Source organism: Phyllobates terribilis, unplaced genomic scaffold, assembly GCF_046119375.1.
Source record: "Phyllobates terribilis strain yellow unplaced genomic scaffold, ASM4611937v1 Scaffold_11__3_contigs__length_659146591, whole genome shotgun sequence".
In the NCBI taxonomy this organism is placed as follows: Eukaryota; Metazoa; Chordata; class Amphibia; order Anura; family Dendrobatidae; genus Phyllobates; species Phyllobates terribilis.
The window spans coordinates 544,668,259-544,691,969 of NW_027362771.1; the positions used below are offsets into that span (position 1 = coordinate 544,668,259).

Here is a 23,711-nt window from a genome sequence, read left to right on the forward strand (position 1 = left end):
AGGGTCAATGCCTGTACCACCGTGGGTTCACTCCTCTCTACCTGCCTGCTTCAACTTTTCAACTTTTTGATTTTCCAGTGCCCATTGGAGTCAACCAAAGCTCTCATGGTCTAAGGAAAACTAATATGGTCTGAGTTGTAGTACCAGGCACTGCCTATGGGCAAGAGTGGCGCTATTTTCTTTTTCTGATTTCATACAAACCCTTTAGTTTACATATTCTCAGCTCTCTTTATGGCTAAGTTCACACGAGGGTATGAAAAATTATCCATTTTTTATCCATGTCTGTTATTTTTTTACATTCGTCCTTTATTAACAATTGCATGAATTAATCTGGGGTGTTTTTGCATCTCCATTGAAAATGTAAAAGTGAGTCTCATCCAAAAAACAGGTCTACGGGGAAACCATTGATTAACATTGTTCTGTGTGCCATCTGTCTTCCACACCTTCCAGAGTGAAAATACAAACCCTATTTCCAATATTGGGTCTCATTCAGACGTTCCTTTTTTTCTTGGACTTGGAAGAAAAAAAAACGGAGCAATTTTCTTCAGTGTTTTGAATCAGATTTTCATTAGTTTTTGGTCCGTTTTTACGAACAGAGCTTCAGTATTTTTTCTCATATGCAAATTAAAACTAATAGATGTTTCTCAATCTTCTCTTAGCGATCAGTGAAAAACGGACAGCGCAAGGATGCAACTAGGATGCAATCAGCGAGTTTTTCAAGGACCTTTAGACTTGCATTGGCGAGTTTGATCCATGACTCAAATAAAAAATGGACATGTCTTCTTTTATGGGGGGCAGGAAACAGCACCATAGACTATAATCGGTTAATGTTGTATCCGTTCAAAACAGCAATGGAATACGGATGAGAAAATCGGACGTCTGAACGAGGTCTTAGACTTTCTGTGGATTTGCTGCTAAAAGAAAAAAAAGCTAATGCAAAGTGGGAAAAAAGAGCGTAACCTTCAGCGTCAGTGAAATAGACTCAGATTTAGAGCACAAAGTTAATATTTGACTCCGGGTTGACTTCTCTCCTGGGCTCGTTCTCACCCTCTTCTGAGTAAAACATTTTTTAAGAGTGACAACTTCAAGATAAAACTACATTTAGTTCTTGTATTCATGCAATATATCCAGGAATTAACACAATTCTCATGGTCTCTAACTTGCCAATCCCTCTTGTTGAGCCTCTATCAACATTCTGCCAGCACAATAGGTGCTGTATCTGCCTTTCTTCATTTCCCAGGGTGCACTGCTCCTGCCATGGTAATTTAAACTACTATACAGTCCTACAGACAACTTAGCCCCTATAAAACTCATACTTTCCAAATAGATTTTGCTTCTTTAGTTGGACAGAATAACGGTTTTATTCGATGTGTAAATGAGGGCTCCTCGGTGCACCCTTGGTGTGACCAAGGTCTCAGTGCATTGTTTTACGCTCGGTTCCTGCAGTGTCAGTGTGGATGTGGATTCAGGCAGCGCTCGCTCTGGGCATGCGAGCACTATCAATCAACATAATGGGGGTTGCGCGGCATGTTTGAGGGGGTGAAGCAGTGCACTGAGCCATTGGCCACGACAAGGGTACACCAACAAGTCATCATTTATATATGAAATAAAATAAAGACGATATGAGTTTTATAGGGGCTAAATCCCCTATAGCAGGGTTCCCCAACTCCAGTCCTCAAGGCCCACCAACAGGTCATGTTTTCAGGATTTCCTTAGTATTGCACAGGTGATGGAATTATTGCCTGTGCAGGTGATGCAATTATCACCTGTGTAATACTAAGGAAATCCTGAAAACATGACCTGTTGGTGGGCCTTGAGGACTGGAGTTGGGGAACCCTGCCCTATAGGACTCTATAAATACTTTAAATCACCTTTTCAGTGGTGACAGATTGCCTTTAAAGTAAATGTCTACTTGTTAACATCATTTAATTTTTAGGTTAACATTTTCATAAAAAAAGGGATGAAATTTTGGCAGCCTGTGGCCACCACTAGGGGGAGCATAGGAGCTTACCGTTTACTGCACTGTACAGGTTGGGACACAGTAAGCTTACCCCGAGGTGGCTGCAGGCAATCAGTATTTAATTATTCAGTTATGGCCATCTGCATGGGATATAGCGCTTCAACCCGGGTCACGATATAATATAAAGTCATTTTAATATATATATATATATATATATATATATATATATATATATATATATATACATTTTTTTTTTAAATTGAACGTTCCATTTGAAGACTCCCTGGGTTCGCTCCCGGGGTTTTATAAATATCTATATTCCAAAGGCCAGTTCTGAATTCTTTATCTTTTCTTTTCTCATTAGGATCGGGAGCCCCTGCGCTGCATACATCTTAGAGATATTTTGAAGACACATGAATGTCTTGTTAAATCTGGGTAAGTAATGAATATCTGATCATCCCAAAATCAGTAAACCTCCTGGCCGACATAGAGGGACAGGTTTAATGTGCCCAGTCTCCATAGAAGACTGAAGAGGTGTATTAGGTGATTTTTCTACGCTGCTGGTGGAATCCTGCAGGAAGGATCCAGGACACACAAGGATGGAAGTACTGCGGTTTTATTATCAACGCGCTTCAAAGTTATCAAAGATCTTCTTCAGGATAAAACCATCATTGTGGTTATATCCTGAAGAAGTTTGATAACTCCAAAACGCGTCGATAATAAAACTGCAGTACTTCCATCCTTGTGGTTATAGCCTGAAGAAGAAGTTTGATAACTTTGAAACCCGTCGATAATAAAACAGCAGTACTTCTATCCTTGTGGTTATAGCCTGAAGAAGAAGTTTGATAACTTTGAAACCCGTCGATAATAAAACAGCAGTTCTTCCATCCTTGTGGTTTTATCCTGAAGAAGACGTTTGATAACTTCGAAATGCGTCGATAAGACAACCGCAGTTCTTCCATCCTTGTGGTTATATCCTGAAGAATAAGTTTGATAACTTCGAAACGCGTTGATAACAAAACCGCAGTACTTCCATCCTTGTGTGTTCTGGATCCTTCCTGCTGGATTCCACCAGCAGTGCAGAAAAAACACCTAATATTTTTCTACAGTTATCTCGTGGTTTTGCGACCCATAATGCTCTGTAATTTCTTTCTTGCTCCCCAGTCTCCATGGAAGGCAGAGTCCTGTCTTTTCCCTAAATCTTGTTTCACGTGCACTGGGCACTGGAAGGGTTGTGGGGGGCAATAATATTCCTCCTTAGACATATATTGACCTTTTTTTATCGCTGTAGGACATACTCAGGAAAAATAGTTATATATTAACCGACAGCATCGAGTTCTGTGGCTCACAGATATATCTTTAATATTGTGTTTGCTTTAAAAAATGTTTTTTAAAAAAGGTGTATACTCCTCCTGGCTGGTGAGGACAATTCCTTGCAAATTTTTCCAAAAATCCAAAAGTGTCAAAGTTGTGCCTTTTTTTTATTTTATTTTCCCAATAGTAATAGGTTTTGATTACAAATATTGTATGTGTTTCCATGGTAACAGACTACAAACAAGCTCTGTGTAGTCGGAACCTGCAGTTAGACCTTTTTTTTCCTAGTTCTTAGTTATGGACATTAGTTGCAGGAGGGTAGCCATAGAGAATGCAATGGTAGCAATTGTTGCAGCCTGGTCCTGGTGTCCCGGGGAGGGGGGGATCCTACGGACCCTCAGTCACATAAGAATACGCCAAAACTTGGGGCCCTGTTACAGATTTTGCTTTGGGCTCTGCCTTGGTCGGTGTGCACATTACAGGCTTATCTCTAGTTGCACATTGTAGATATTAACTAAAGTCAGAGATTCATTAAGATTAGAGAGTAACGCTCCCCTGCCGAGAGCGCAGAACAGCTGTGACAGCGGAGGAAACCGCAGCACACAGGATGTCTCTATCTGAGTTTCATCACTTTTCTGCATCACACTCCTAACCATCGGCTATGTGATAGACCGCCGAGACACACCTAACGTCCAAACCGTGACACCCCCCCCCCCCACATTATCAGTGTTATCACACCGTGTCACCAAGTATTTATCAGCTTATCTGCATATTGGGCAGCAAATATGTCATCCTCATTATATTTTTCTTTCAGTGTTTCCTTTTTCTGTGCTAGGTGGAAAATTTGCAGTTATCTGGAAACCATCAACAAGCAGGTTATCTGCTGTTGATGGATCTTAATACGCCAATAATCCCAGCTCTTTCATGCAGATTCGCCCCACGGGACCGCCTTTTTCCGAGTTGGACCCCCAGCTATCCTCTGAATAGGTGATAAATGTATTTAAAGGGACAAACGCTTTAATAGTTAAAGGGTTATTTCCAAAATCACAAGTTATCCCCTATTCATAAAATAGGGGATAACTTTCTTAAAGCTGGGTATCGGACCAGCAATCCTGAGATTTGGGCTCTGGAACCCCTCTGGGGCGGAGGGATGCATGCTCATTGTCATTCATTGTCTATTCATCGACTATGGAACTGTTTGGAAATAGCGGAGCTCTGCATTTGGATTTTCCCATTGACAATGAGTGGGGGCCAAGTATGTGCACCCCTTCTCCGTTCAAGAGCCCCATTCTCGGGGGTCCCAGATCCCCGATCTCTGGAGTTCCAGCAGTCCAATCAACATAATAGGGGGTAACTTGTAATTTTGGGGACAACCCTTTAATACCTACAGCTGCTATTTATAAACAGTATGGCAAGGTTTAAAGAGGCTTTCCTATCTCAGTAAGTGATACCATATCCTTAAAATTGACCATTACTTAATTATCGCTGGGGGGGGGGGTTCTAAACCCAGCATGACGGGGTTGCAGCATTACTTCCGCACTGTCAGCTTTTAGTTTTTTACTTAAAAAATCAGCTCCCCCTGGTGGCAAATTTTGCAAATTACATGTTGAATTCACTTAACCTTTTTTCAAGTGTGAAATATTCTGTTATTAATTAACTCCAATATCCGGAGAACAGGGAGTTCTCATCATTTGTTCTTGAATTTTTAGACAGGATTCACAAACAGCTTTTTTGTGTTAAAAAATAGCAGTTTTTCTTATAAATTTTCATGGCTTTTTGAGATTTTTTTTTTTGTCGACAGATGTTGCTTTCCAGCCTGTAGTACCATATAAATTGTACTACCTATAATTTGGTGATGTTTATGGGGTCAGTGGTGTCTCTGGCTATGACGTTTTATCGTAGTTTATATCCCATAGGTTTTTCTATAGGGCCTGAAAATTGGCAGAAGTAAAGCATGTAACAAAATGCAAAAGTATAAAAAAAAATCCCCAAAAATGTAAAAGGGAATTTAAAAAAAAATCAGCGTGAAGGAGTCCTTACAGAATACACTCCGATTTTTTCAACATTTGCTCTTCTACTTCCTTTGTTGCTAGCAAGAAGGCTAGTTGTTTGTTTGATTATCCAGGATAGCTTCATTATATTTTGCTAATTGACACTTCCACATCCCCATATAGGAAAGCAACAATATTCCCCTCCAAAGAACTATGTAGAGGAAAAGACAAAATCGGATCTGTCAACAGCAGCTTGCTGACAGTTTCCAGGTGAAAACGTTTTTTTTCTCTGAAATTTGCTGAATATATAGACAAATTTAAACAGCCAAGCTCAATTCTTTCTCCTATAGACGATTAATTCAGCTGAGGTCGAGCATGCTTGGGATATCGTCTTTATGACTTTTTATAAACTCTGTAGAGCAGGGGTGTCAAACTCATTTTCACCGAGAGTCACATCAGCATTATGGTTGACTGCAAAGGGCCACTTGTAATTGTAAGGGCTCATGCAGACGTCCGTGCAACATAGTTCAAGCATGGACTGCAACTCACAGACTGACCAGGGGGGCTATAAGACAGCTGTCCCTGTGTAGTAGGGCTAATAGTGCTGTCCCTGTATAGTACGGCTAAGAGCACTGTCCCTGGATAGTAGGGCTATGAGCGCTGATCCTGGGTAGTAGGGCTATGAGCGCTGTCCCTGGGTAGTAGAACTATGAGAGCTGATCCTGGGTAGTAGGGCTAAGAGAGCTGTGCCTGGATACTAGGGTTAGGAGAGCCATTCCTGGGTAGTAGGGCTAAGAGAGCAGTTCCTGGGTAGTAGGGCTAAGAACACTGTCCCTGGTAGTAGGGCTAAGAGAGCTGTCCCTGGATAGTAGGGCTAAGAGAGCTGTCCCTGGGTAGTAGGGCTAAGAGAGCTGTCCCTGGATAGTAGGGCTATGAGAGCTGATCCTGGGTAGTAGGGCTAAGAGAGCTGTTCCTGGGTAGTAGGGCTAAGAGAGCTGTGCCTGGATACTAGGGTTAGGAGAGCCGTTCCTGGGTAGTAGGGCTAAGAGAGCAGTTCCTGGGTAGTAGGGCTAAGAACACTGTCCCTGGTAGTAGGGCTAAGAGAGCTGTTCCTGGGTAGTAGGGCTAAGAACACTGTTCCTGGGTAGTAGGGCTAAGAGAGCTGTTCCTGGGTAGTAGGGCTAAGAGAGATTTTCCTGGGTAGTAGGGCTAAAAAGCTGTCCCTGGGTAGTAGGGCTAAAAAGCTGTCCCTGGGTAGTAGGGCTAATAGAGCTGTCCCTGGGTAGTGGGGCTAAGAGAGCTGTCCCTGGGTAGTAGGGCTAGGAGCACTGTCCCTGGGTAGTAGGCCTAGGAGAGCTGTCCCTGGGTAGTAGGCCTAAGAGAGCTGTCCCTGGGTAGTAGGTCTAAGAGAGCTGTCCCTGGGTAGTAGGCCTAAGAGAGCTGTCCCTGGGTAGTAGGCCTAAGAGAGCTGTCCCTGGGTAGTAGGCCTAAGAGAGCTGTCCCTGGGTAGTAGGCCTAAGAGAGCTGTCCCTGGGTAGTAGGGCTAGGAGCAATGTCCCTGGGTAGTAGGCCTAGGAGAGCTGTCCCTGGGTAGTAGGCCTAAGAGAGCTGTCCCTGGGTAGTAGGCCTAAGAGAGCTGTCCCTGGTTGTAGGGCTAAGAGAGCTGTCCCTGGTTGTAGGGCTAATGTGTCACCCAGGGGGAATATAGGGGACTCTGTAGCCGGGCTTTTTACCTTGTTTATGAGGTCACGGCAGTCGGCTCCCGGGCCCGTACTCTGGGTCTCTCTTTAAAAAGGGGTTTTAGTGTACAGTTTGTCTCGTGACGCCACCTGTGGTTTCCGGTAATGGTTACCGGCGCTGCTGCAGACCTCCGGGGGTGATGGGATGGCAGCTGGAATGTTCTTGCTCCCCACAGGCGTAGCGGGCCCCCGGGGGAGTGTAGGTGCAAATGGTGGTGATGCTGGGACGTATGGTGCAGGAGAGATGGCGCAGCGGAAATAACTGACAGAGGCAGTGCAGTGCAGTCATCCGAGTTTTACTCACCGTTCTTGTTCAAGGTTCTCAGGTACACTGTACGGGTGTCAGCCTCCCGCGTCGCGCTGCGTCTACCAGATAAGGGGTTCAGCCCTTTCTCAAATTGATCAGGAGCGCTTGACGGAACCCCACTTTCTTTATGTTCCTTACTAGATCGACTTCTCGCACTGGGTCTTCTCCCTCCTGCCCTGCGCTTCCCACACACAGTCCCGATCGGGTGTTCTGAAGTCCCTCTGGGCAACCTAGAGTTCCCGGACCTACTTGGCCCTCACGGTGACTAGGGTGAGACTGTGGCGACTGCACCATGGAAGTGCAGAAGCCTCCGGTTTTTCCAGCCGAGACCTGGAGTAACACGGCTGGGCCAGGAACCGGTCCCTTCTTGATGCCTGATCCCTCTGACACCTGGCAGATTCGGGGCGTACGGGTGCCATCCTGCACTCACCGTATCCCCTGGGATCCCTTCTATAAAACGGAGCCTTTCTCCTCTGCTCCCCTCCTGGGCTTTTATTACTAGGCCCCACACATGGAGCAGAGCTCCTGAAGAGACTTTGCTCCCCTCCTCTCCTTACTACTCACTGACTGTTCTGTTCTCTCCTGTTCTGCCACCCTAAGATGGCTTCCCTTTTTATACCTCCTACCATGGTGCTCCCCTACTCTACATCCTCCACCCACACCCACTACTGGTTCCCCCTCTCTTTGGTTCCCCCCACTCCAGCCAGGGACAGAGCTCAGCAGAACACAGTGCATCTTGCCCTTCCAGCCGGCCTGGAGCAGTGTAGTGTTGGATGCAGGTGTTGGGGTTCTGGGAAGCACTCCCTCCTTACCTGAGAGAAGGAGGCATCACACCTCTGGGTGAGGTGCAGTACCTCTGTGGCGACTGAACCCTCAGGGGCGCCACACTAACAGAGCTGTCCCTGGGTAGTAGAGCTAACAGAGCTGTCCCTGGGTAGTAGAGCTAACAGAGCTGTGCCTGGGTAGTAGGGCTAACAGAGCTGTCCCTGGGTAGTAGGCCTAAGAGAGCTGTCCCTGGGTAGTAGGGCTAAGAGTGCTGTTCCTGGGTAGTAGGGCTAAGAGAGCTTTTCTTGGGTAGCAGGCCTAGCATTGCTGTTCCTGGGTAGTAGGGCTAAACAGCTGTTCCTGGGTAGTAGGGCTATGAGCGCTGTCCCTGGGTAGTGGGGCTAGGAGCACTGTCCATGGGTAGTAGGCCTAAGAGAGCTGTCCCTGGGAAGTAGGCCTAAGAGAGCTGTCCCTGGAAAGTAGGCCTAAGAGAGCTGTCCCTGTGTAGTAGGGCTAAGAGAGCTGTCCCTGTGTAGTAGGGCTAAGAGAGCTGTCCCTGTGTAGTAGGGCTAAGAGAGCTGTCCCTGTGTAGTAGGGCTAAGAGAGCTGTCCCTGGGTAGTAGGGCTAAGAGAGCTGTCCCTGGGTAGTAGGGCTAAGAGAGCTGCCGCAGGATAGTAGGGCTAAGAGACCTGCCCCTGGGTAGTAGGGCTAAGAGAGCTGTCCCTGGGTAGTAGGGCTAAGAACACTGTCCCCGGTAGTAGGGCTAAGAGAGCTGTTCCTGGGTAGTAGGGCTAAGAACACTGTCCCTGGTAGTAGGGCTAAGAGAGCTGTTCCTGGATAGTAGGGCTAAGAGAGATTTTCCTGGGTAGTAGGGCTAAACAGCTGTTCCTGGATAGTAGGGCTAAAAAGCTGTTCCTGGGTAGTAGGGCTATGAGCGCTGTCCCTAGGTAGTGGGGCTAGGGGCACTGTCCCTGCGTAGTAGGGCTAAGAGAGCTGTGCCTGGGTAGTAGGCATAAGAGAGCTATCCCTGGGTAGTAGGGCTAAGAGAGCTGTCCCTGGGTAGTAGGCCTAAGAGAGCTGTCCCTGGGTAGTAGGCCTAAGAGAGCTGTCCCTGGGTAGTAGGGCTAAGAGAGCTGTCCCTGGGTAGTAGGGCTAAGAGAGCTGTCCCTGGGTAGTAGGGCTAAGAGAGCTGTCACTGGGTAGTAGGGCTAAGAGAGCTGTCCCTGGGTAGTAGGGCCTAAGAGAGCTGTCCCTGGGTAGTAGGGCTAAGAGAGCTGTCCCTGGGTAGTAGGGCTAAGAGAGCTGTCCCTGGGTAGTAGGGCTAAGAGAGCTGTCCCTGGGTAGTAGGGCTAAGAGAGCTGTCCCTGGGTAGTAGGGCTAAGAGTGCTGTCCCTGGGTAGTAGGGCTAAGAGAGCTGTCCCTGGGTAGTAGGGCTAAGAGAGCTGTCCCTGGGTAGTAGGGCTAAGAGAGCTTTCCCTGGGTAGTAGGGCTAAGAGAGCTGTCCCTGGGTAGTAGGGCTAAGAGAGGTGTCCCTGGGTAGTAGGGCTAAGAGAGGTGTCCCTGGGTAGTAGGGCTAAGAGAGGTGTCCCTGGGTAGTAGGGCTAAGAGAGGTGTCCCTGGGTAGTAGGGCTAAGAGAGGTGTCCCTGGGTAGTAGGGCTAAGAGCTTTTCCTGGGTAATAGGGCTAAGAGAGCTGTGCCTGGGTAGTAGGGCTGAGAGAGGTGTCCGTGGGTAGTAGGGCTAAGAGAGGTGTCCCTGGGTAGTAGGGCTAAGAGAGCTGTCCCTGGGTAGTAGGGCTAAGAGAGCTGCCCCAGGGTAGTAGGACTAAGAGAGCTGCCCCAGGGTAGTAGGGCTAAGAGAGCTGCCCCTGGGTAGTAGGGCTAAGAACACTGTCCCTGGGTAGTAGGGCTAACAGAGCTGTTCCTGGGTAGTAGGGCTAAGAGAGCTGTTCCTGGGTAGTAGGGCTAAGAGAGCTGTTCCTGGATAGTAGGGCTAAGAGCTTTTCCTGGGTAGTAGGGCTAAGAGAGCTTTCCCTGGGTAGTAGGACTACGTTCACGGTGTACACTGTTCACTCACAAAGATGGCGCTTGCTCTCTGTGCTGGCGCTGCCACCTCTGCCAAGCACTGGCTATTTCGACATAGAAGGCAGCCAGTATTTAATAGAGGGGGTGGCGCCAGCACAGGGAGGGACTGCCATCTTAGATTTTGAGCTGCAGCGCACACTTCAACACTGCTCCAGCCGGCTCTCCACTTCCTCGTACGGAGATCTGGTCGGAGCAATGTTGATCTCGCGGGCCACATAAATGACATGGTGGACCGAATTCAGCCCTTGGGCCTCAACTTTTACACCTTTGCTAGAGAGTAAAGATAAAAACTCTGGCATAGAAAACCATTTCAGCTAGCAGACATTAAGCTGTGTCTGTGCTGCCCAGTCACTACCATTCCAACGTTAGGTGTGGATGTGGATGGTGGAAATGTGTGCATGGCACATACAGAACCGGACACTGTCTGATCCCTAACCTCCCCCTCTCATCCCACCATGCAGTCTTATACAGCTCGCCCCAACAGCTGGACAGCCATCACGTATCAGCTGGTAAACATAATTACTGGAACATCATAATTGCTTCCCTTCCTCATGAGGTCACGTCTAGCAGAGCATGGATGAAAACTGGTACAGGGAGAAATAATGTATTTATGTGCATAGATAATGCATATTTTACTTACACTGTGTTACGGTATAAAATCTGTAGATATATCCATACATAAGATTTCATTAGGATTGCAAATTATTCAGAATGTCATTTGTTAGGTTCATTGATTCAATTATCTATAGGTAGCGTGTATACACATCCAAATAGATACAGTCCATGCCTTTATGATAACACACTGTGCAAATAATTAATGCTTCTATGTAATACACCTATTAATGTCACCATACAGTACGCATAATTAATTCTTAAATAATGTTGCCATACTTCAAACATAATTGATGCTAGTACAAAATTTGGACCTGGGCCCCCACCTGCATGTCAGTCAGATGAATGGGACCTTGTAGCGTTCTAGATCCTATAAAGACATACGTGTTTACTCCCTATTTAATAATGTCCACCCCATCCTGACTCCTTCTTGTAATAACTTCCACCATCCTGGGCCCCATGCTATACCATTTTCCCCCATCCTGGGTCCCTTTCTGGTATATCCACCATCCTGGTAAAATGTCCCCCTTTCTCATATAATGTCCCCCATTCTGGTATAATGCCCCCCATCCTGGGCCCCTCCCGCTCTTCTCTAGCACATTTTAAAAAGAAACAAAAGATTCTACTCGTCTTCCCTTGCTCACACCCCACCCGGCGTCCTCTTCTGTAGCCGGCGCAGAAGCAGGCAGCTGACTTCCGCATGATATTATTGCCATGCGCCATTCATCACTGGCATGTCGACATCTGCTGCTGGTCTCTGATTGGCCAGCGGCGTGTATTGCAGCACAGGGACCTGTCGGGTCTCTGCGCCACAGTACATTCCACCTGAATGTGTGTCTGAGGAAGCACATTCAGGTAAAACTGGTGTCGGCGGACCTTTCCCGCATGGGTCAGGCCGCAGTTACACCTTCTGCGACCACAATCGTTTGTGAGAAAAGATTCAGTATAATCTGTGTTTCATTCATTAACACTTCTGCTCTTTCTGGGATTTTCAGTCCAGTTGGGCTGGCTTATCAGTGACTATGTACAAGTGTGCATATAGTGATAGCTGTCAGTCACTGATAGGACTGTTCACTGGACCAAAAATTCCAGAAAGAGCAGAAATTTTAATAAATAAAACACAAGTTATACTGCATCTTTTCTCACAAAACTACATATTAATATATTCAACTCTCCTTGCTCTATGACACGGTGCCTGCTGATTGGATGGGATTTTCATGGTGACAGGTTCACTTTAATACTCATATATAGTACACATAAATAATGCTGTCATACTGTAAAAATACTTAATGCTAGTAATTGCAAATAAGTAATGCTACTATACTGTAAATGTGTTTATTGCTGGCAAATAGAACACCAATAGCGTTACCAAACCGTATACATAATTAGTGCTAGTATGTAGTGCTTGTAAATAATGCTGCTATACTGCAAACATAATTGATGCTAGTATATATTACACATGAATTATGCTACCATACTATAAACAAAAGTATTGCCAGTATAAATACACAAAAATAATACTGTGATACTGTACTCAGAATTAATGCTGGTATAGTATACATAAATAATGCTGCCATACTGAACACATAATTAATACTTGTATATATTTTGTAGATTTTGTTTTATTTATTTACATAGATCCACAATTATTTGCTTAGAATTTTAAAATATATAACGTCTTGTAGCAGGTGTACGCAGCCCACGTTGAACTTTATCATAGTATAATCTTCATTACGCCCCTAGCTCCCCCTAGTGGTGACTGATGCCAGCCAGAATATTATTATTTATTTATATGGTGGTGGGCACAGCTGGCTGCTCCCCAAAGTACAGTCCTGAGGATGGTCCTGGGTAATGGCGCAGGACCTAGTAGGATTATAATTGACAACATGTGTAGCATTAATGTTTTTAACACCTAGTATTAATATTATGTACACATTATGTTGATATTATTACAGAGATTTGCTGATGAGGGACAATTTATTTGAAGTTATCACTCCCCCCAGAACATTTTACATCCAGGTAAATATTATTAATTTTTTTAAATTTATTGAATATCATGTGTTTTATTTGCAATAAGGAATGGCTCAGATTTGAAGCCGCGTCACTCTTAGGCTCTGTCAACAAAGGTCCAAAAAAATGCCAAAATCTCATTAAATTGACATCTGCATTGTGCTTGGTAAAGTTTTTCCACTCCGTCAGAATGGATGAAGAAGTTTTGGATCTTAAATATCGGGATTGTAGCAAAGAGAAATGATGGAAATCATAGCATGACGTGAAATCAGAGGTCATTGCTGGACACCACAAGTCAGCACAGGGCCTGGACAGTGTGGTGGTCGGGGTGGGGGGATGTAGGCAGCCTCACCAGAGTCCTGGTGCATCAGAGGGATACATGACTCCCTGTCACATAATTAGACACTGCATTATAAATGTCACATTGAAGGAAGGGGTCCTGTTACAGATTTTGCATTGGGGTCCGGGAGCATTAAAGGGTCATTGCCACCTCAACCTTTCATGGCGTAAACCAGAATAATTGCTTCCAGCCTCCAACCACCGGAAACACAGACTGTGGCTGATATACATTTTTGTGGGAAAGTTTCAGTAAATCTTGCACTTTGCTCACTGATATCTCTGGTGTTTGTAGGTATAGGAGTCCAGTGGGCGGTCCTACTAGTGATTTACATTCTTTCCTGTATGACTGTGCATGTAGAGTTAGCTGTCAATCACTAATAGGTCCACTAGATTCATATTTTATTCACCAAAATCCCTGGTGACCATCCAGTGGGCGGTCTTACTAGTGATTGACAGCTAACTCTGCATGCACAGTCATACAGGAAAGACTGTCAATCACTAGTAGGACCGCCCTCTGGACACATATGTATATAAACAACAGAGATTATAATGAATAAAATATGAGTCCAGTGGGCAGTCCTAGTGATGATTGACAGTCTTTCCTTCATGACTATGCATGTAGAGTCCAGTGGGCAGTCATACTAGTGATTGACAGTCTTTCCTGTATGACTGTGCATGCAGAGTCTAGTGGGCGGTCTTACTAGTGATTGACAGCTAACTCTGCATGCACAGTCATACAGGAAAGACTGTCAACCACCTGTAGGACCGCCCACTGGACTCATTTGTATATAAACAACAGAGATTACAATGAATAAAATATGAGTCCAGTGGGCAGTCCTAGTGATGATTAACAGTCTTTCCTGTATGACTGTGCATGTAGAGTCCAGTGGGCGGTCCTACTAGTTATTGACAGTCTTTCCTGTATGACTGCATGTAGAGTTAGCTGTCAATCACCAGTAGGACCGCCCACTGGACTCTACATGCACAGTCATACAGGAAAAACTGTTAATCATCACTAGGACTGCCCACTGGACTCATATTTTATTCATTGTAATCTCTGTTGTTTATATACATATGAGTCCAGTGGGCAGTCCTATAGGCAGTTGACAGTCTTTCCTGTATGACTGTGCATGTAGAGTCCAGTGGGCGGTCTTACTAGTGATTGACAGTCTTTCCTGTATGACTGCATGTAGAGTCCAGTGGGCGGTCTTACTAATGATTGACAACTAGTTCTGCATGCTCAGTCATACAGGACAGACTGTCATCCAACTGTAGGCCCGCCCACTGGACTCATATGTATATAAACAACAGAAATTACAATGAATAAAATACGAGTCCAGTGGGCAGTCCTACTAGTTATTGACAGTCTTTCCTGTATGAGTGCATGCAGAGTTAGCTGTCAATCACCAGTATGACCGCCCACTGGACTCACATGTATATAAACACCATAGATTACAATGAATAAAATACGAGTCCAGTGGGCAGTCCAACTGATGATTGACAGTCTTTCCTGTATGACTTTGCATGTAGAGTCTGGTGGTCGATCCTACTAATGATTGACAGTCTTTCCTGTATAACTGCATAGAGTTAGCTGTCAATCACTAGTAGGACTGCCCACTAGACTCTGCATGCACAGTCATACAGGACAGACTGTCAATCACTAGTAGGACCGCCCACTGGACTCGTGTGTAAAACATCAGGGATTACCATGAATAAAGTACAAGTTATGCTGAATCTTTTCCCATGACCCATATGTTATTCTGCTCAGCTTCTCCTTCCCAATACCGTGCTGTCCACAGCGTGACTTAAAATTAGGGCAACCAAGAAGTTATTCCCACCAAAACGTATAAGGTAGGAGATTGTGTGTCCTCCATGATACTGAGGCATTTTTGGGTTGGTAATGCCACCATTCAGTGAGTTTTTGGAGTCACTTTTTAGACATTTTCTATGCCATTCATAGTCATAAGTGGAGCGAGACCGGAGTATATGATTATGATAGATGGTGGGATTGGGTCTGTGTCCCCGAGATGGGATGAGGTCCCAAACAATTTTTTGAGATGTAGGAACACAAGCCAAGGTCAATGCATGATTACCGATACAACATGTACGGTATATTTGGGAGGTAGGATGAAAGAATTGAAAAATGAAAATAATTCAGCTCAACGAACCATGAATAGGCTTTTATTCACACAGCGTGCATGATAGAGGACATGGTCAGCAATACAGCTAAAAGAAATGCAACATCAACGCGTTTTGGGTGACAACCCACCCTTAGTCATGTCACCCGAAACGCGCTGATGTCGCATTTCTTTATCTTCATTTTTCAATTTTTCCACGCCTTGACGCGTCGTTTACGGACTCCGAACAGCTTCAAGATGTCTTTTGCTGTGAACTGGATCTAATCTTGCATCTGTTAGGATGAAGGAATGCCCCATTTTGGTTTTATCTGGCAGGACGAATATATAGTCGATCATTTCTGTCTTGTCTGATTCCATGAAATTATAAGATTTCCAGAAATAGCTGGCACATTAAGCTCGGCCAGGCAGAGGAGTTTTCAGAAGTCACATCGGCCATTTATGTTGGCCGCACCTCACATTTTTATTGGACGGGATGCCATTCCCAAAAATGAACTGTTCAATGGAAAGATGGATTATTCAGCTTCATTTTGACACATTACTTGATTATTTTCGGGAAGACTGTGATGACAGAATGTGACGGCTGTAAGGAGACCTTTCTGTAGATCGGGATGACATCAGACCTGGCTCGATGCCCTCACAAATACCTTCTTCTTGGACTCTCGCCTGGATTGCTCCTCTATCTTTGTTGAAGATCAGTAGAGACGACTGCTAGCCGGGCATGGATGGTGATTCGTATGACATGTAAAAATAAATTAGCAAATCATCCAGACTTCTTTAAAATGAATAGTCTCTACTCTCTCCCTCCCTCATCCCCTCCCCAAGGGGTTGTCTAATAGGAGATGGTGGATGTCAAAGGGGGAAACTATCTAGAAGGATAATTTCCATTCATCTAAACTTTATAACACGTTGAGCAATGACAAACTTTCTGATTTTGCATCTAAAGTAAAAAATTCAACGACTTTGCAACTTTTTTTTTATGTATACAGCTCTGATGCAGACATATGTGACTCTATGGTTACAGACTACAAACAAAGCATTAGAAAAACAAGGAGCGGGCCAGGCACCACCCATGTAGTATGGGAAAAATAGGTGCTACAAACCCAACTAGCAAAGAAAGCAAATATACAACACACAATAAAAAGAAAAAAGGTAACTATATAAAAGTGGGACATGCACACTGAATAACAATTATAGGGAGATATTTGCTATGTAATCTGACAGCAGTATAATATAGGGGCTGAGACCCTGATTCCAGCGATGTATCACTTACTTTACTGGGCGCAAGAGTTGTGATACAATTACAATTTTCTCTAGCAGAGCTCGGAATGCTGAGCCCAGTATAGCCCTGCCCACACCACTGATTGGCTGCTTTCTGTGTACACACATAGTGGTGGGGGCGTGGTTGGACCCGGAGGAATGAGACACCTAGTCCTGTAGTGATAATCTCCTGTTGATAAAACACTAATTGCATTGAAAAAGCAAAACACATCCCAGTATGTAATGCATTGCTGGAATCAAGGTTTGTGCCCCTACATCATGGCGTGCTCAGACTAAATAGCAAAAACTTGCTGACAGATTCTCTCTATTATTGTTTATTATTATGTGAATCGGTACTAATAATCCATATAGCAAAAAATCCACTAAAAACATTTAAAAAAGTGCATAACAGCACAAAACTAAAAACACCATGATAAGTACTGGTATAAAAAATACCCCTTATCTCATAATATAAGAAGGCAAACCCACTAGCATAGAAAATACTACATATCACATACTGTATAAAGTGCAAAGAAAATCTGTGCAAAATATGAAGGTACAAAATAATAGACACATTAAACAGAGTATACCGTTATATCAATAAATATCTTAGTAAAAAATAAATATTACCAGAGTGAATACTACAAAAAACAAAGGAGGGGGTATCATCCCCTGCGGAAGTCACATTTGTGGCGAAACTAATGAGGTTACCATATACCTCCTTATTCTCCTTCGTCATCTATCCTTGGCTTTTTTGTAGTATTAGTAATATTTATGATTATATACTGTATATATTTATTGTTATATTATTTATTGGTATACTCAATGTAGTTTGTTTCTTATCTTGGATCTTCATATTTTGCACACATTTACTTTGCACTTTGCCCAGCATGTGATAAGTTGTATTTTCTATTTTGGCGGATTTGCCCTTTTATCCTGGTGATGTGATGGGTCTTGTTTTTAGTTTTGTGCTGTTCTGCACTATTTACATGTCTTTAATACAATTTTTTGCCTGATAGATTATTTGTACTGATTTGCCCAATGAAGTATATTGTTATTCAATGGGGATGACCCATTTTTACATTGCAACTTTTTTTTTTCTTTTTTCTGTGTTGCTACACTACAAGCAAAGCCTATGTATAGTCTGAGCTGACTTTTCTTTGTATTTCTATCCTGTGTTCTTGTTCCTTACAGACTGACAGTCCTCAGGAGATGCACAGCTGGATAAAGGCAATCAATGCCGCCATTCAAACCTTAAGGACCCGCTGTCGGGTATGTACTGCCTGCCATAGTCTACCGTATTCACCATGTAGGGCTTCACCTCCCTATGGGATAAGTAATTAATGTATGATCGCTGGGAGTCTGATTACTGGGCCCTTGTGTGAATGGAGTGGTAGTACCCATGCATGACCACTACTCTTTTCACATCTATGGGTGACTACCTCTCCGATAGACAGGTGGTCACGTATGCACGCTACCCTCCCATTCACATGGAGGACCCCCATTCTTTGGATCTGTGGGAGTCTTGCCAATAAGGCTTCCAGCAAAGCACCAAATGTTTACGGACCCTCCTGGCACTCCACTTAAAGGGAATCTGTCAGCAGGTTTTTGCTATGTAATCTGAAGACAGCAGGAGATAGAGGCTGAAACACAGAATTCAGGGATGTGTCACTTGTCAAAATATGCGCCGTTGTTTATTAACTGTGAAGGAGTTATCACTAAGATATTAACATTGTTGGACTACATTAGTCCGGCAACGCCCCCTCCTGTGATAAGCGCTTCTCTGTCTATGGACTTTGTTCACAGAGAGCCTGGTGTGGGCAGGGCTAGCTTTCTCAGCTCTGCTTCATTCTAAATCTAAAAGCTCTGATTGTGTGAGAACAGCTGCACCGAGTAAACTAAGGGACACATCGTTGGATTCAACTTCTCTTTGACTACATTATGCTGCTCTCAGGCGAGGTAGCAAAAACCTGCTGACAGATTCCCTTTAAGAATGATGCTAGGGCGATTAGAATTTAATGACCCATCCTTTTCTCCTTTTTGGTCTCCCTTCTTCCAATTAAAAACACCTAAATACTGGTCTGAGTCATGTGTATGGTGGATTCACGATGAATAGCTGTTGGCCGAATTAGTTTTCGACTGACACCTAAACAAGGTGTATAGCCTAGCGTCAGATCAATTTAGGATGCTTTAGCATCCACAGGTCCATAACACCCTGACCAATTGCTGTTCTACAAAACAGCATCATCTCCTAAGAGTCTCCGTTATACAGATTGAGAATATTGTAGATTTACGGCTCTAATATCGCGCACACCTAAAACATTCCAAATTTTAAGTAAAAAATTAAATTCAAATTTATTTATTTTTTCTTACATTTGTCATGGACATTTAAGGTCCTTCAACTTTCTTCCTTCACACTCACAAATAAGTCGGAGATTTCACAAGAAACTATATTTAGCCTCTACATGTAGGAAAACAAGATTTTGCAATTTCATGTTTGGAATGTAAAACAGATTAAGATCGTGTCATCATATGAAGTAGTAATAAATCTGCCCTATATGTGGGTGGCACAGCCTGGATGCCTATAAAAGTCTGTAAAAGTTTTGCCTTATCCCTTTAAAATCCCATATAACTCAAATGAAAATTGTCACGATATGTTATTATTTTATATACCGTATATTCCGGCGTATAAGACGACCTGGTGTATAAGACGACCCCCCTACTTTCCTGTTAAAATATAGAGTTTAGGATATATTCACCGTATAAGACTACCCCTTTTCCAACGCATACCAAACACCGGTAAAAATTAAAAAAAAACAGATTTGAATTTAACATGGTCCTTTTTTAATTTAAATTCTTATGACATGCAGGTATATAGCAGGAAAACTGTCACTCATAAACATATTAAAATAGGGGGGACCCCACGTCATTTTTTGGGGGGGTCCCCCATTCTAATAGCTAGTAAAGGCTAGGTATTCAGCTGGGGGCTGATATTAGTAGCCTGGGAAGCTCCGTGGGTATTACCCCCTTCCCAGGCTTCAAACATCTGCCCCAGCCGTCTGCTTAACCTCCGCTAGAGACTATAATGATGGTGGATCCCACGCCAATTTTCTTTTTAAAAAATCCTTTATTTTAACACTAAATGACAATTGAGGGGTTAATAAAGATGCAGTCCCTAAATTATTATTAATTTTGTAATTAATTTTTCCCAAAAATGTTGACATGGGCTTCGCCATATTTTTGTGTCCAGCCAGGTACAGCAGGCAGGAACGGGCTGCCCCCAACCACCAGCTGCCTATTTGTACCTAGCCGGACACAACAATATAGGGAAGCCCTTTTTTTTTTAATTATTTCATGAAATAATTTAAAAAAAAAGACGTGGGGCTTCGCCCTATTTTTGTGTCCAGCCAGGTACAACTAGGCAGCTGGGGGCTGGAATCTGCAGCGCAGGGAGACCCAAGCTTTCTGGGCCCCCCCCGCTGCAAATTGCAGTCCGCAGCCACCCCGGAAAATGGCGCGTTCATAGAAGCGCCATCTTCTGGCGCTGTACCCAACTCATCCAGGGCCCTGGTGCGGTGGCTCACTGGGTAATAAAGGGGTTAGGGCCAGCTTGGCATTATCAGCTGGCCCTAAGCCCGAAATTCATGGGGTCACGCCAATATTAGACATGACCGCCATGAATTTCTAGTAAAGTAATTAAAAAAAACACAACACCCAGAATAAAGTCCTTTAATTGAAATAAAGACACAATTTTTTAATGTTCTAAATTAAACCATACTTACCGTCACGCCCATTCCAGCTGAAGCCAACGATCTCCTGCAATAAAAGTAAAATAATAAAGCAACCTCATCCTTACCTTTCCATGGTTCCCAGGACAGCTTCAGCTCTGCTACATCGAGATGACAGGCTGGACCGCAGCAGAACGCTGCCATCCAGCCTGTCATCCCGCAGACACTGAGAAGCGCAGGCATGCTTGTGCTCCTCAGTGTCTGACTGTGACGGCATCCAGATGAGCCGAGGTCATGTCCAATGAACTCGGCTCACCTCATGCACGTCACTGACAGCGTGGGAAAATTCTCCTGCTCCCCGCATGCGCAGTAGAAGTTTCCCACGCTGTCAGTGACGGACGTCCAGGAGGTGAGCTGAGTTCATTGTCGGCTCATCTGGATGCCGTCACAGCCAGACACTGCAGAGCGCAAGCATGCCTGCGCTTCTCAGTGTCTGCGGGATGACAGGCTGGATGGCGGCGTTCTGCTGCGGTCCAGCCTGTCATCTCGATGTAGCAGAGCTGGAGCTGTCCTGGGAACCATGGAGAGGTAAGGATGAGGTTGGTTTATTATTTTTCTTTTATTGCAGGAGATCGTTGGCTTCAGCTGGAATGGGCGTGATGGTAAGTATGGTTTAATTTAGAACAATAAAGAATTGTGTCTTTATTTCAATTAAAGGACTTTATTCTGGGTGTTTGTGTTTTTTTTAACTTTTACTATGGGGTTAGTAATGGGGGTGTCTTATAGACGCCTCTCCATTACTAACCTGGGCTTGATGTCAGCTGGCATTATAAGCTGACATCAACCCCAACCCTATTACCCCCTGCCACCGCACCAGGGCAGCGTGGAAGAGCGAGGCTAAGTGCCAGAATTGGCGCATCCTATGGATGCGCCATTTCTGGGGCAGCTGACGGCTGGTGTTTCTAGCCTGGGAGGGGGCCAATATTCATGGCTCCCTTCCTGGGCTATTAATATCAGCCCCCAGCTGTCTGCCTAGCCTTTGCTAGCTATTAAATTAGGGGGGACCCCACGTCATTTTTTTGGGGGGGTCCCCCATTTTAATAGCTAGTAAAGGCTAGGTATTCAGCTGGGGGCTGATATTAGTAGCCTGGGAAGCTCCGTGGGTATTACCCCCTTCCCAGGCTTCAAACATCTGCCCCAGCTGTCTGCTTAACCTCCGCTAGAGCCTAAAATTAAGGGGAACCCCATGCCAATTTTTTTTTAAATAAATCCTTTATTTTAACACTAGATGACAAGTACAGTAACCAACACTATCACTGTACTTCATATATATGTGACTGACATGTTTCTATCTATCTAATCTATGTGTGAAGCTCTATTCTGTCTGTTATAAATTGTCGGGTACCGCTGCTGAATTGCCGGCCGGCTTTTTTAAAGAGACGGTGCATGAAAACACTATTATTTGTTTTAATAAATCCTTTACACTAAATGACAAGTACAGTAAGCAATACTGTCACTGTACTTATTATATATGTGACTGACATGTTTCTATCTATCTAATCTATGTGTGAAGCTCTATTCTTTCTATTCTAAATTGTCGGGTGCCGGCTTATGCCGCTGCTGAATTGCCGGCTTTTCATATATTGTCACAGAAGCGATGCGAACTTCCCTGCTCCGGACACAGCGCAGCGCTTCTGTGACAAGTGAAAGCTGTCGGCACAGAAGCCCTGCGCTGTGTCCGGAGCTGGGAATACGCAGCGATGTGTCAGTTTCAGCACAGAAGCGCTGACTGTCTGGACCTACCGCCGCCGTATTTTAACTCCCTCCACCTTATATTAACTCCGACATGGCAGGGATACGGCCACGGCAGCTTATTAACACCCCCAGAGTATCTCCGCATGTCAATTTCTGAAAGTTCAAAAGCATTACCGGCGTATAAGACGACCCCAGACTAGACAGAAGATTTTTCAGTCTTCAAAAGTCATCTTATACGCCGGAATATACGGTATTTATTATTTTACATAGTATTATAGCGTTATTTTATATGTGTAATTTCATTTATTAATATAGTAATAATATATTTTTATATTTGTATAGCATTATAATATTTCATATATATTAATCTATATAGTATTATGGTATTATATACAGGGTGGTCCAAAAGTAGGTGGACAGAAAATAATAACATTTATTTTGATTTATATATAAAATTATATTTACTAACACAAGCATAACATTGACAATTACATTTTATTCTGAACAATAATACAAAAGCCCTTACATTTTATCAACGCAGGTGCTCAAACTGTTTTCCATTACAATTTGCACAGCTTTGAAGTCGCCTCTTACGCTTCGACAAACTTTTTTGCACAAGTCTCTTTGGGTATTAATTTCTTGAAATGCATCTCTTATGTAATTTTTCAAATCACTGACACTTTTTGGTTTTCGACTATAAACTTTGTGAGAAATGAAAAGTGGAATCTGATTGGTTGCTAAGGGCAACTGAGCCAGTTTCACTTTACACCATGTTTGATAAATCTCCCCCTTCATAACCTTATTACACTTTCTGTCCACCTACTTTTGGACAACCCTGTATATCTATATCTAATATATATATATATATATAATTGTCTTATCCCGTCTGTCTTTCTGTCTGTCTTTCTGTCTGTCTGTCCAGGAAATCCCGCGTCGCTCATTGGTCCGGCCGCTGTCTGTCCAGGAAATCCCGCGTCTCTCATTGGTCCGGCCGCGGCCAATCAGCGACGTGGGATTTCAGAAAAAAGATGGCGGCCGTTAGCGGCTCATCTGCCGCACAGAGGTCAGCGGCGAGGCAGCCGGGAGATGAGCGGCGCTAGCAGCAGAACTACCTGACCGGCGGCGCCGCTGACCTCCATGCGGCTAACGTCGGGAGATCAGCGGCTTGGCCCGCTGATCTCCCGACGGCAAGTGTGAACGGAGGACCAGGGAGCGGCGCAGCCGGTCGGGATGCTTCTGCTGCGAGCAGCCGCTCATCTCCCAGCTGTTCGCAGCGGAAGTACCCGCACAGGCAGCGCCGCTCCCCGATCCTCGCTAGTACGATGCTGATTGGTCGCAGCCGCCGGATGCGACCAATCAGCGATATGGCCGGCAAATTTAAACGCCGCTCTGCTTGATTGGTCGTGGCCGCCGCCCGCGTCCAATCAGCGATATGGGCGCCAAATTTAAACTCGCTCTCCAGTACTCACTAATACGGTTCGCTGATTGGTCGCGGCCGCCGATCGCGACCAATGAGCGAGATTGGCGCCAAATTTAAACAACGCTCTGCAGATAGGCCGCATACATATTCTAGAATACTCGATGCGTTAGAATCGGGCCACCATCTAGTGTATATATATATATATATATATATATATATATATATATATATATATATATATATATATATATATATATATATGTGTGTAAAATTTATATAGCATTACATTATT

General features: G+C 44.2%; 1 protein-coding gene across 1 annotated transcript in view; it reads left to right on the forward strand.

The window, feature by feature from the left end:
• PLEKHA2 (pleckstrin homology domain containing A2) overlaps positions 1-23,711 on the forward strand; it is a 91,524-nt gene that overhangs the window by 66,619 nt on the left and 1,194 nt on the right. The window contains exons 9-11 of the mRNA XM_073650913.1: positions 2,325-2,395; positions 12,728-12,791; positions 17,711-17,788. Coding sequence (XP_073507014.1) covers positions 2,325-2,395; positions 12,728-12,791; positions 17,711-17,788 — 213 coding nt within the window. The remainder of the gene's footprint in view (positions 1-2,324; positions 2,396-12,727; positions 12,792-17,710; positions 17,789-23,711) is intronic.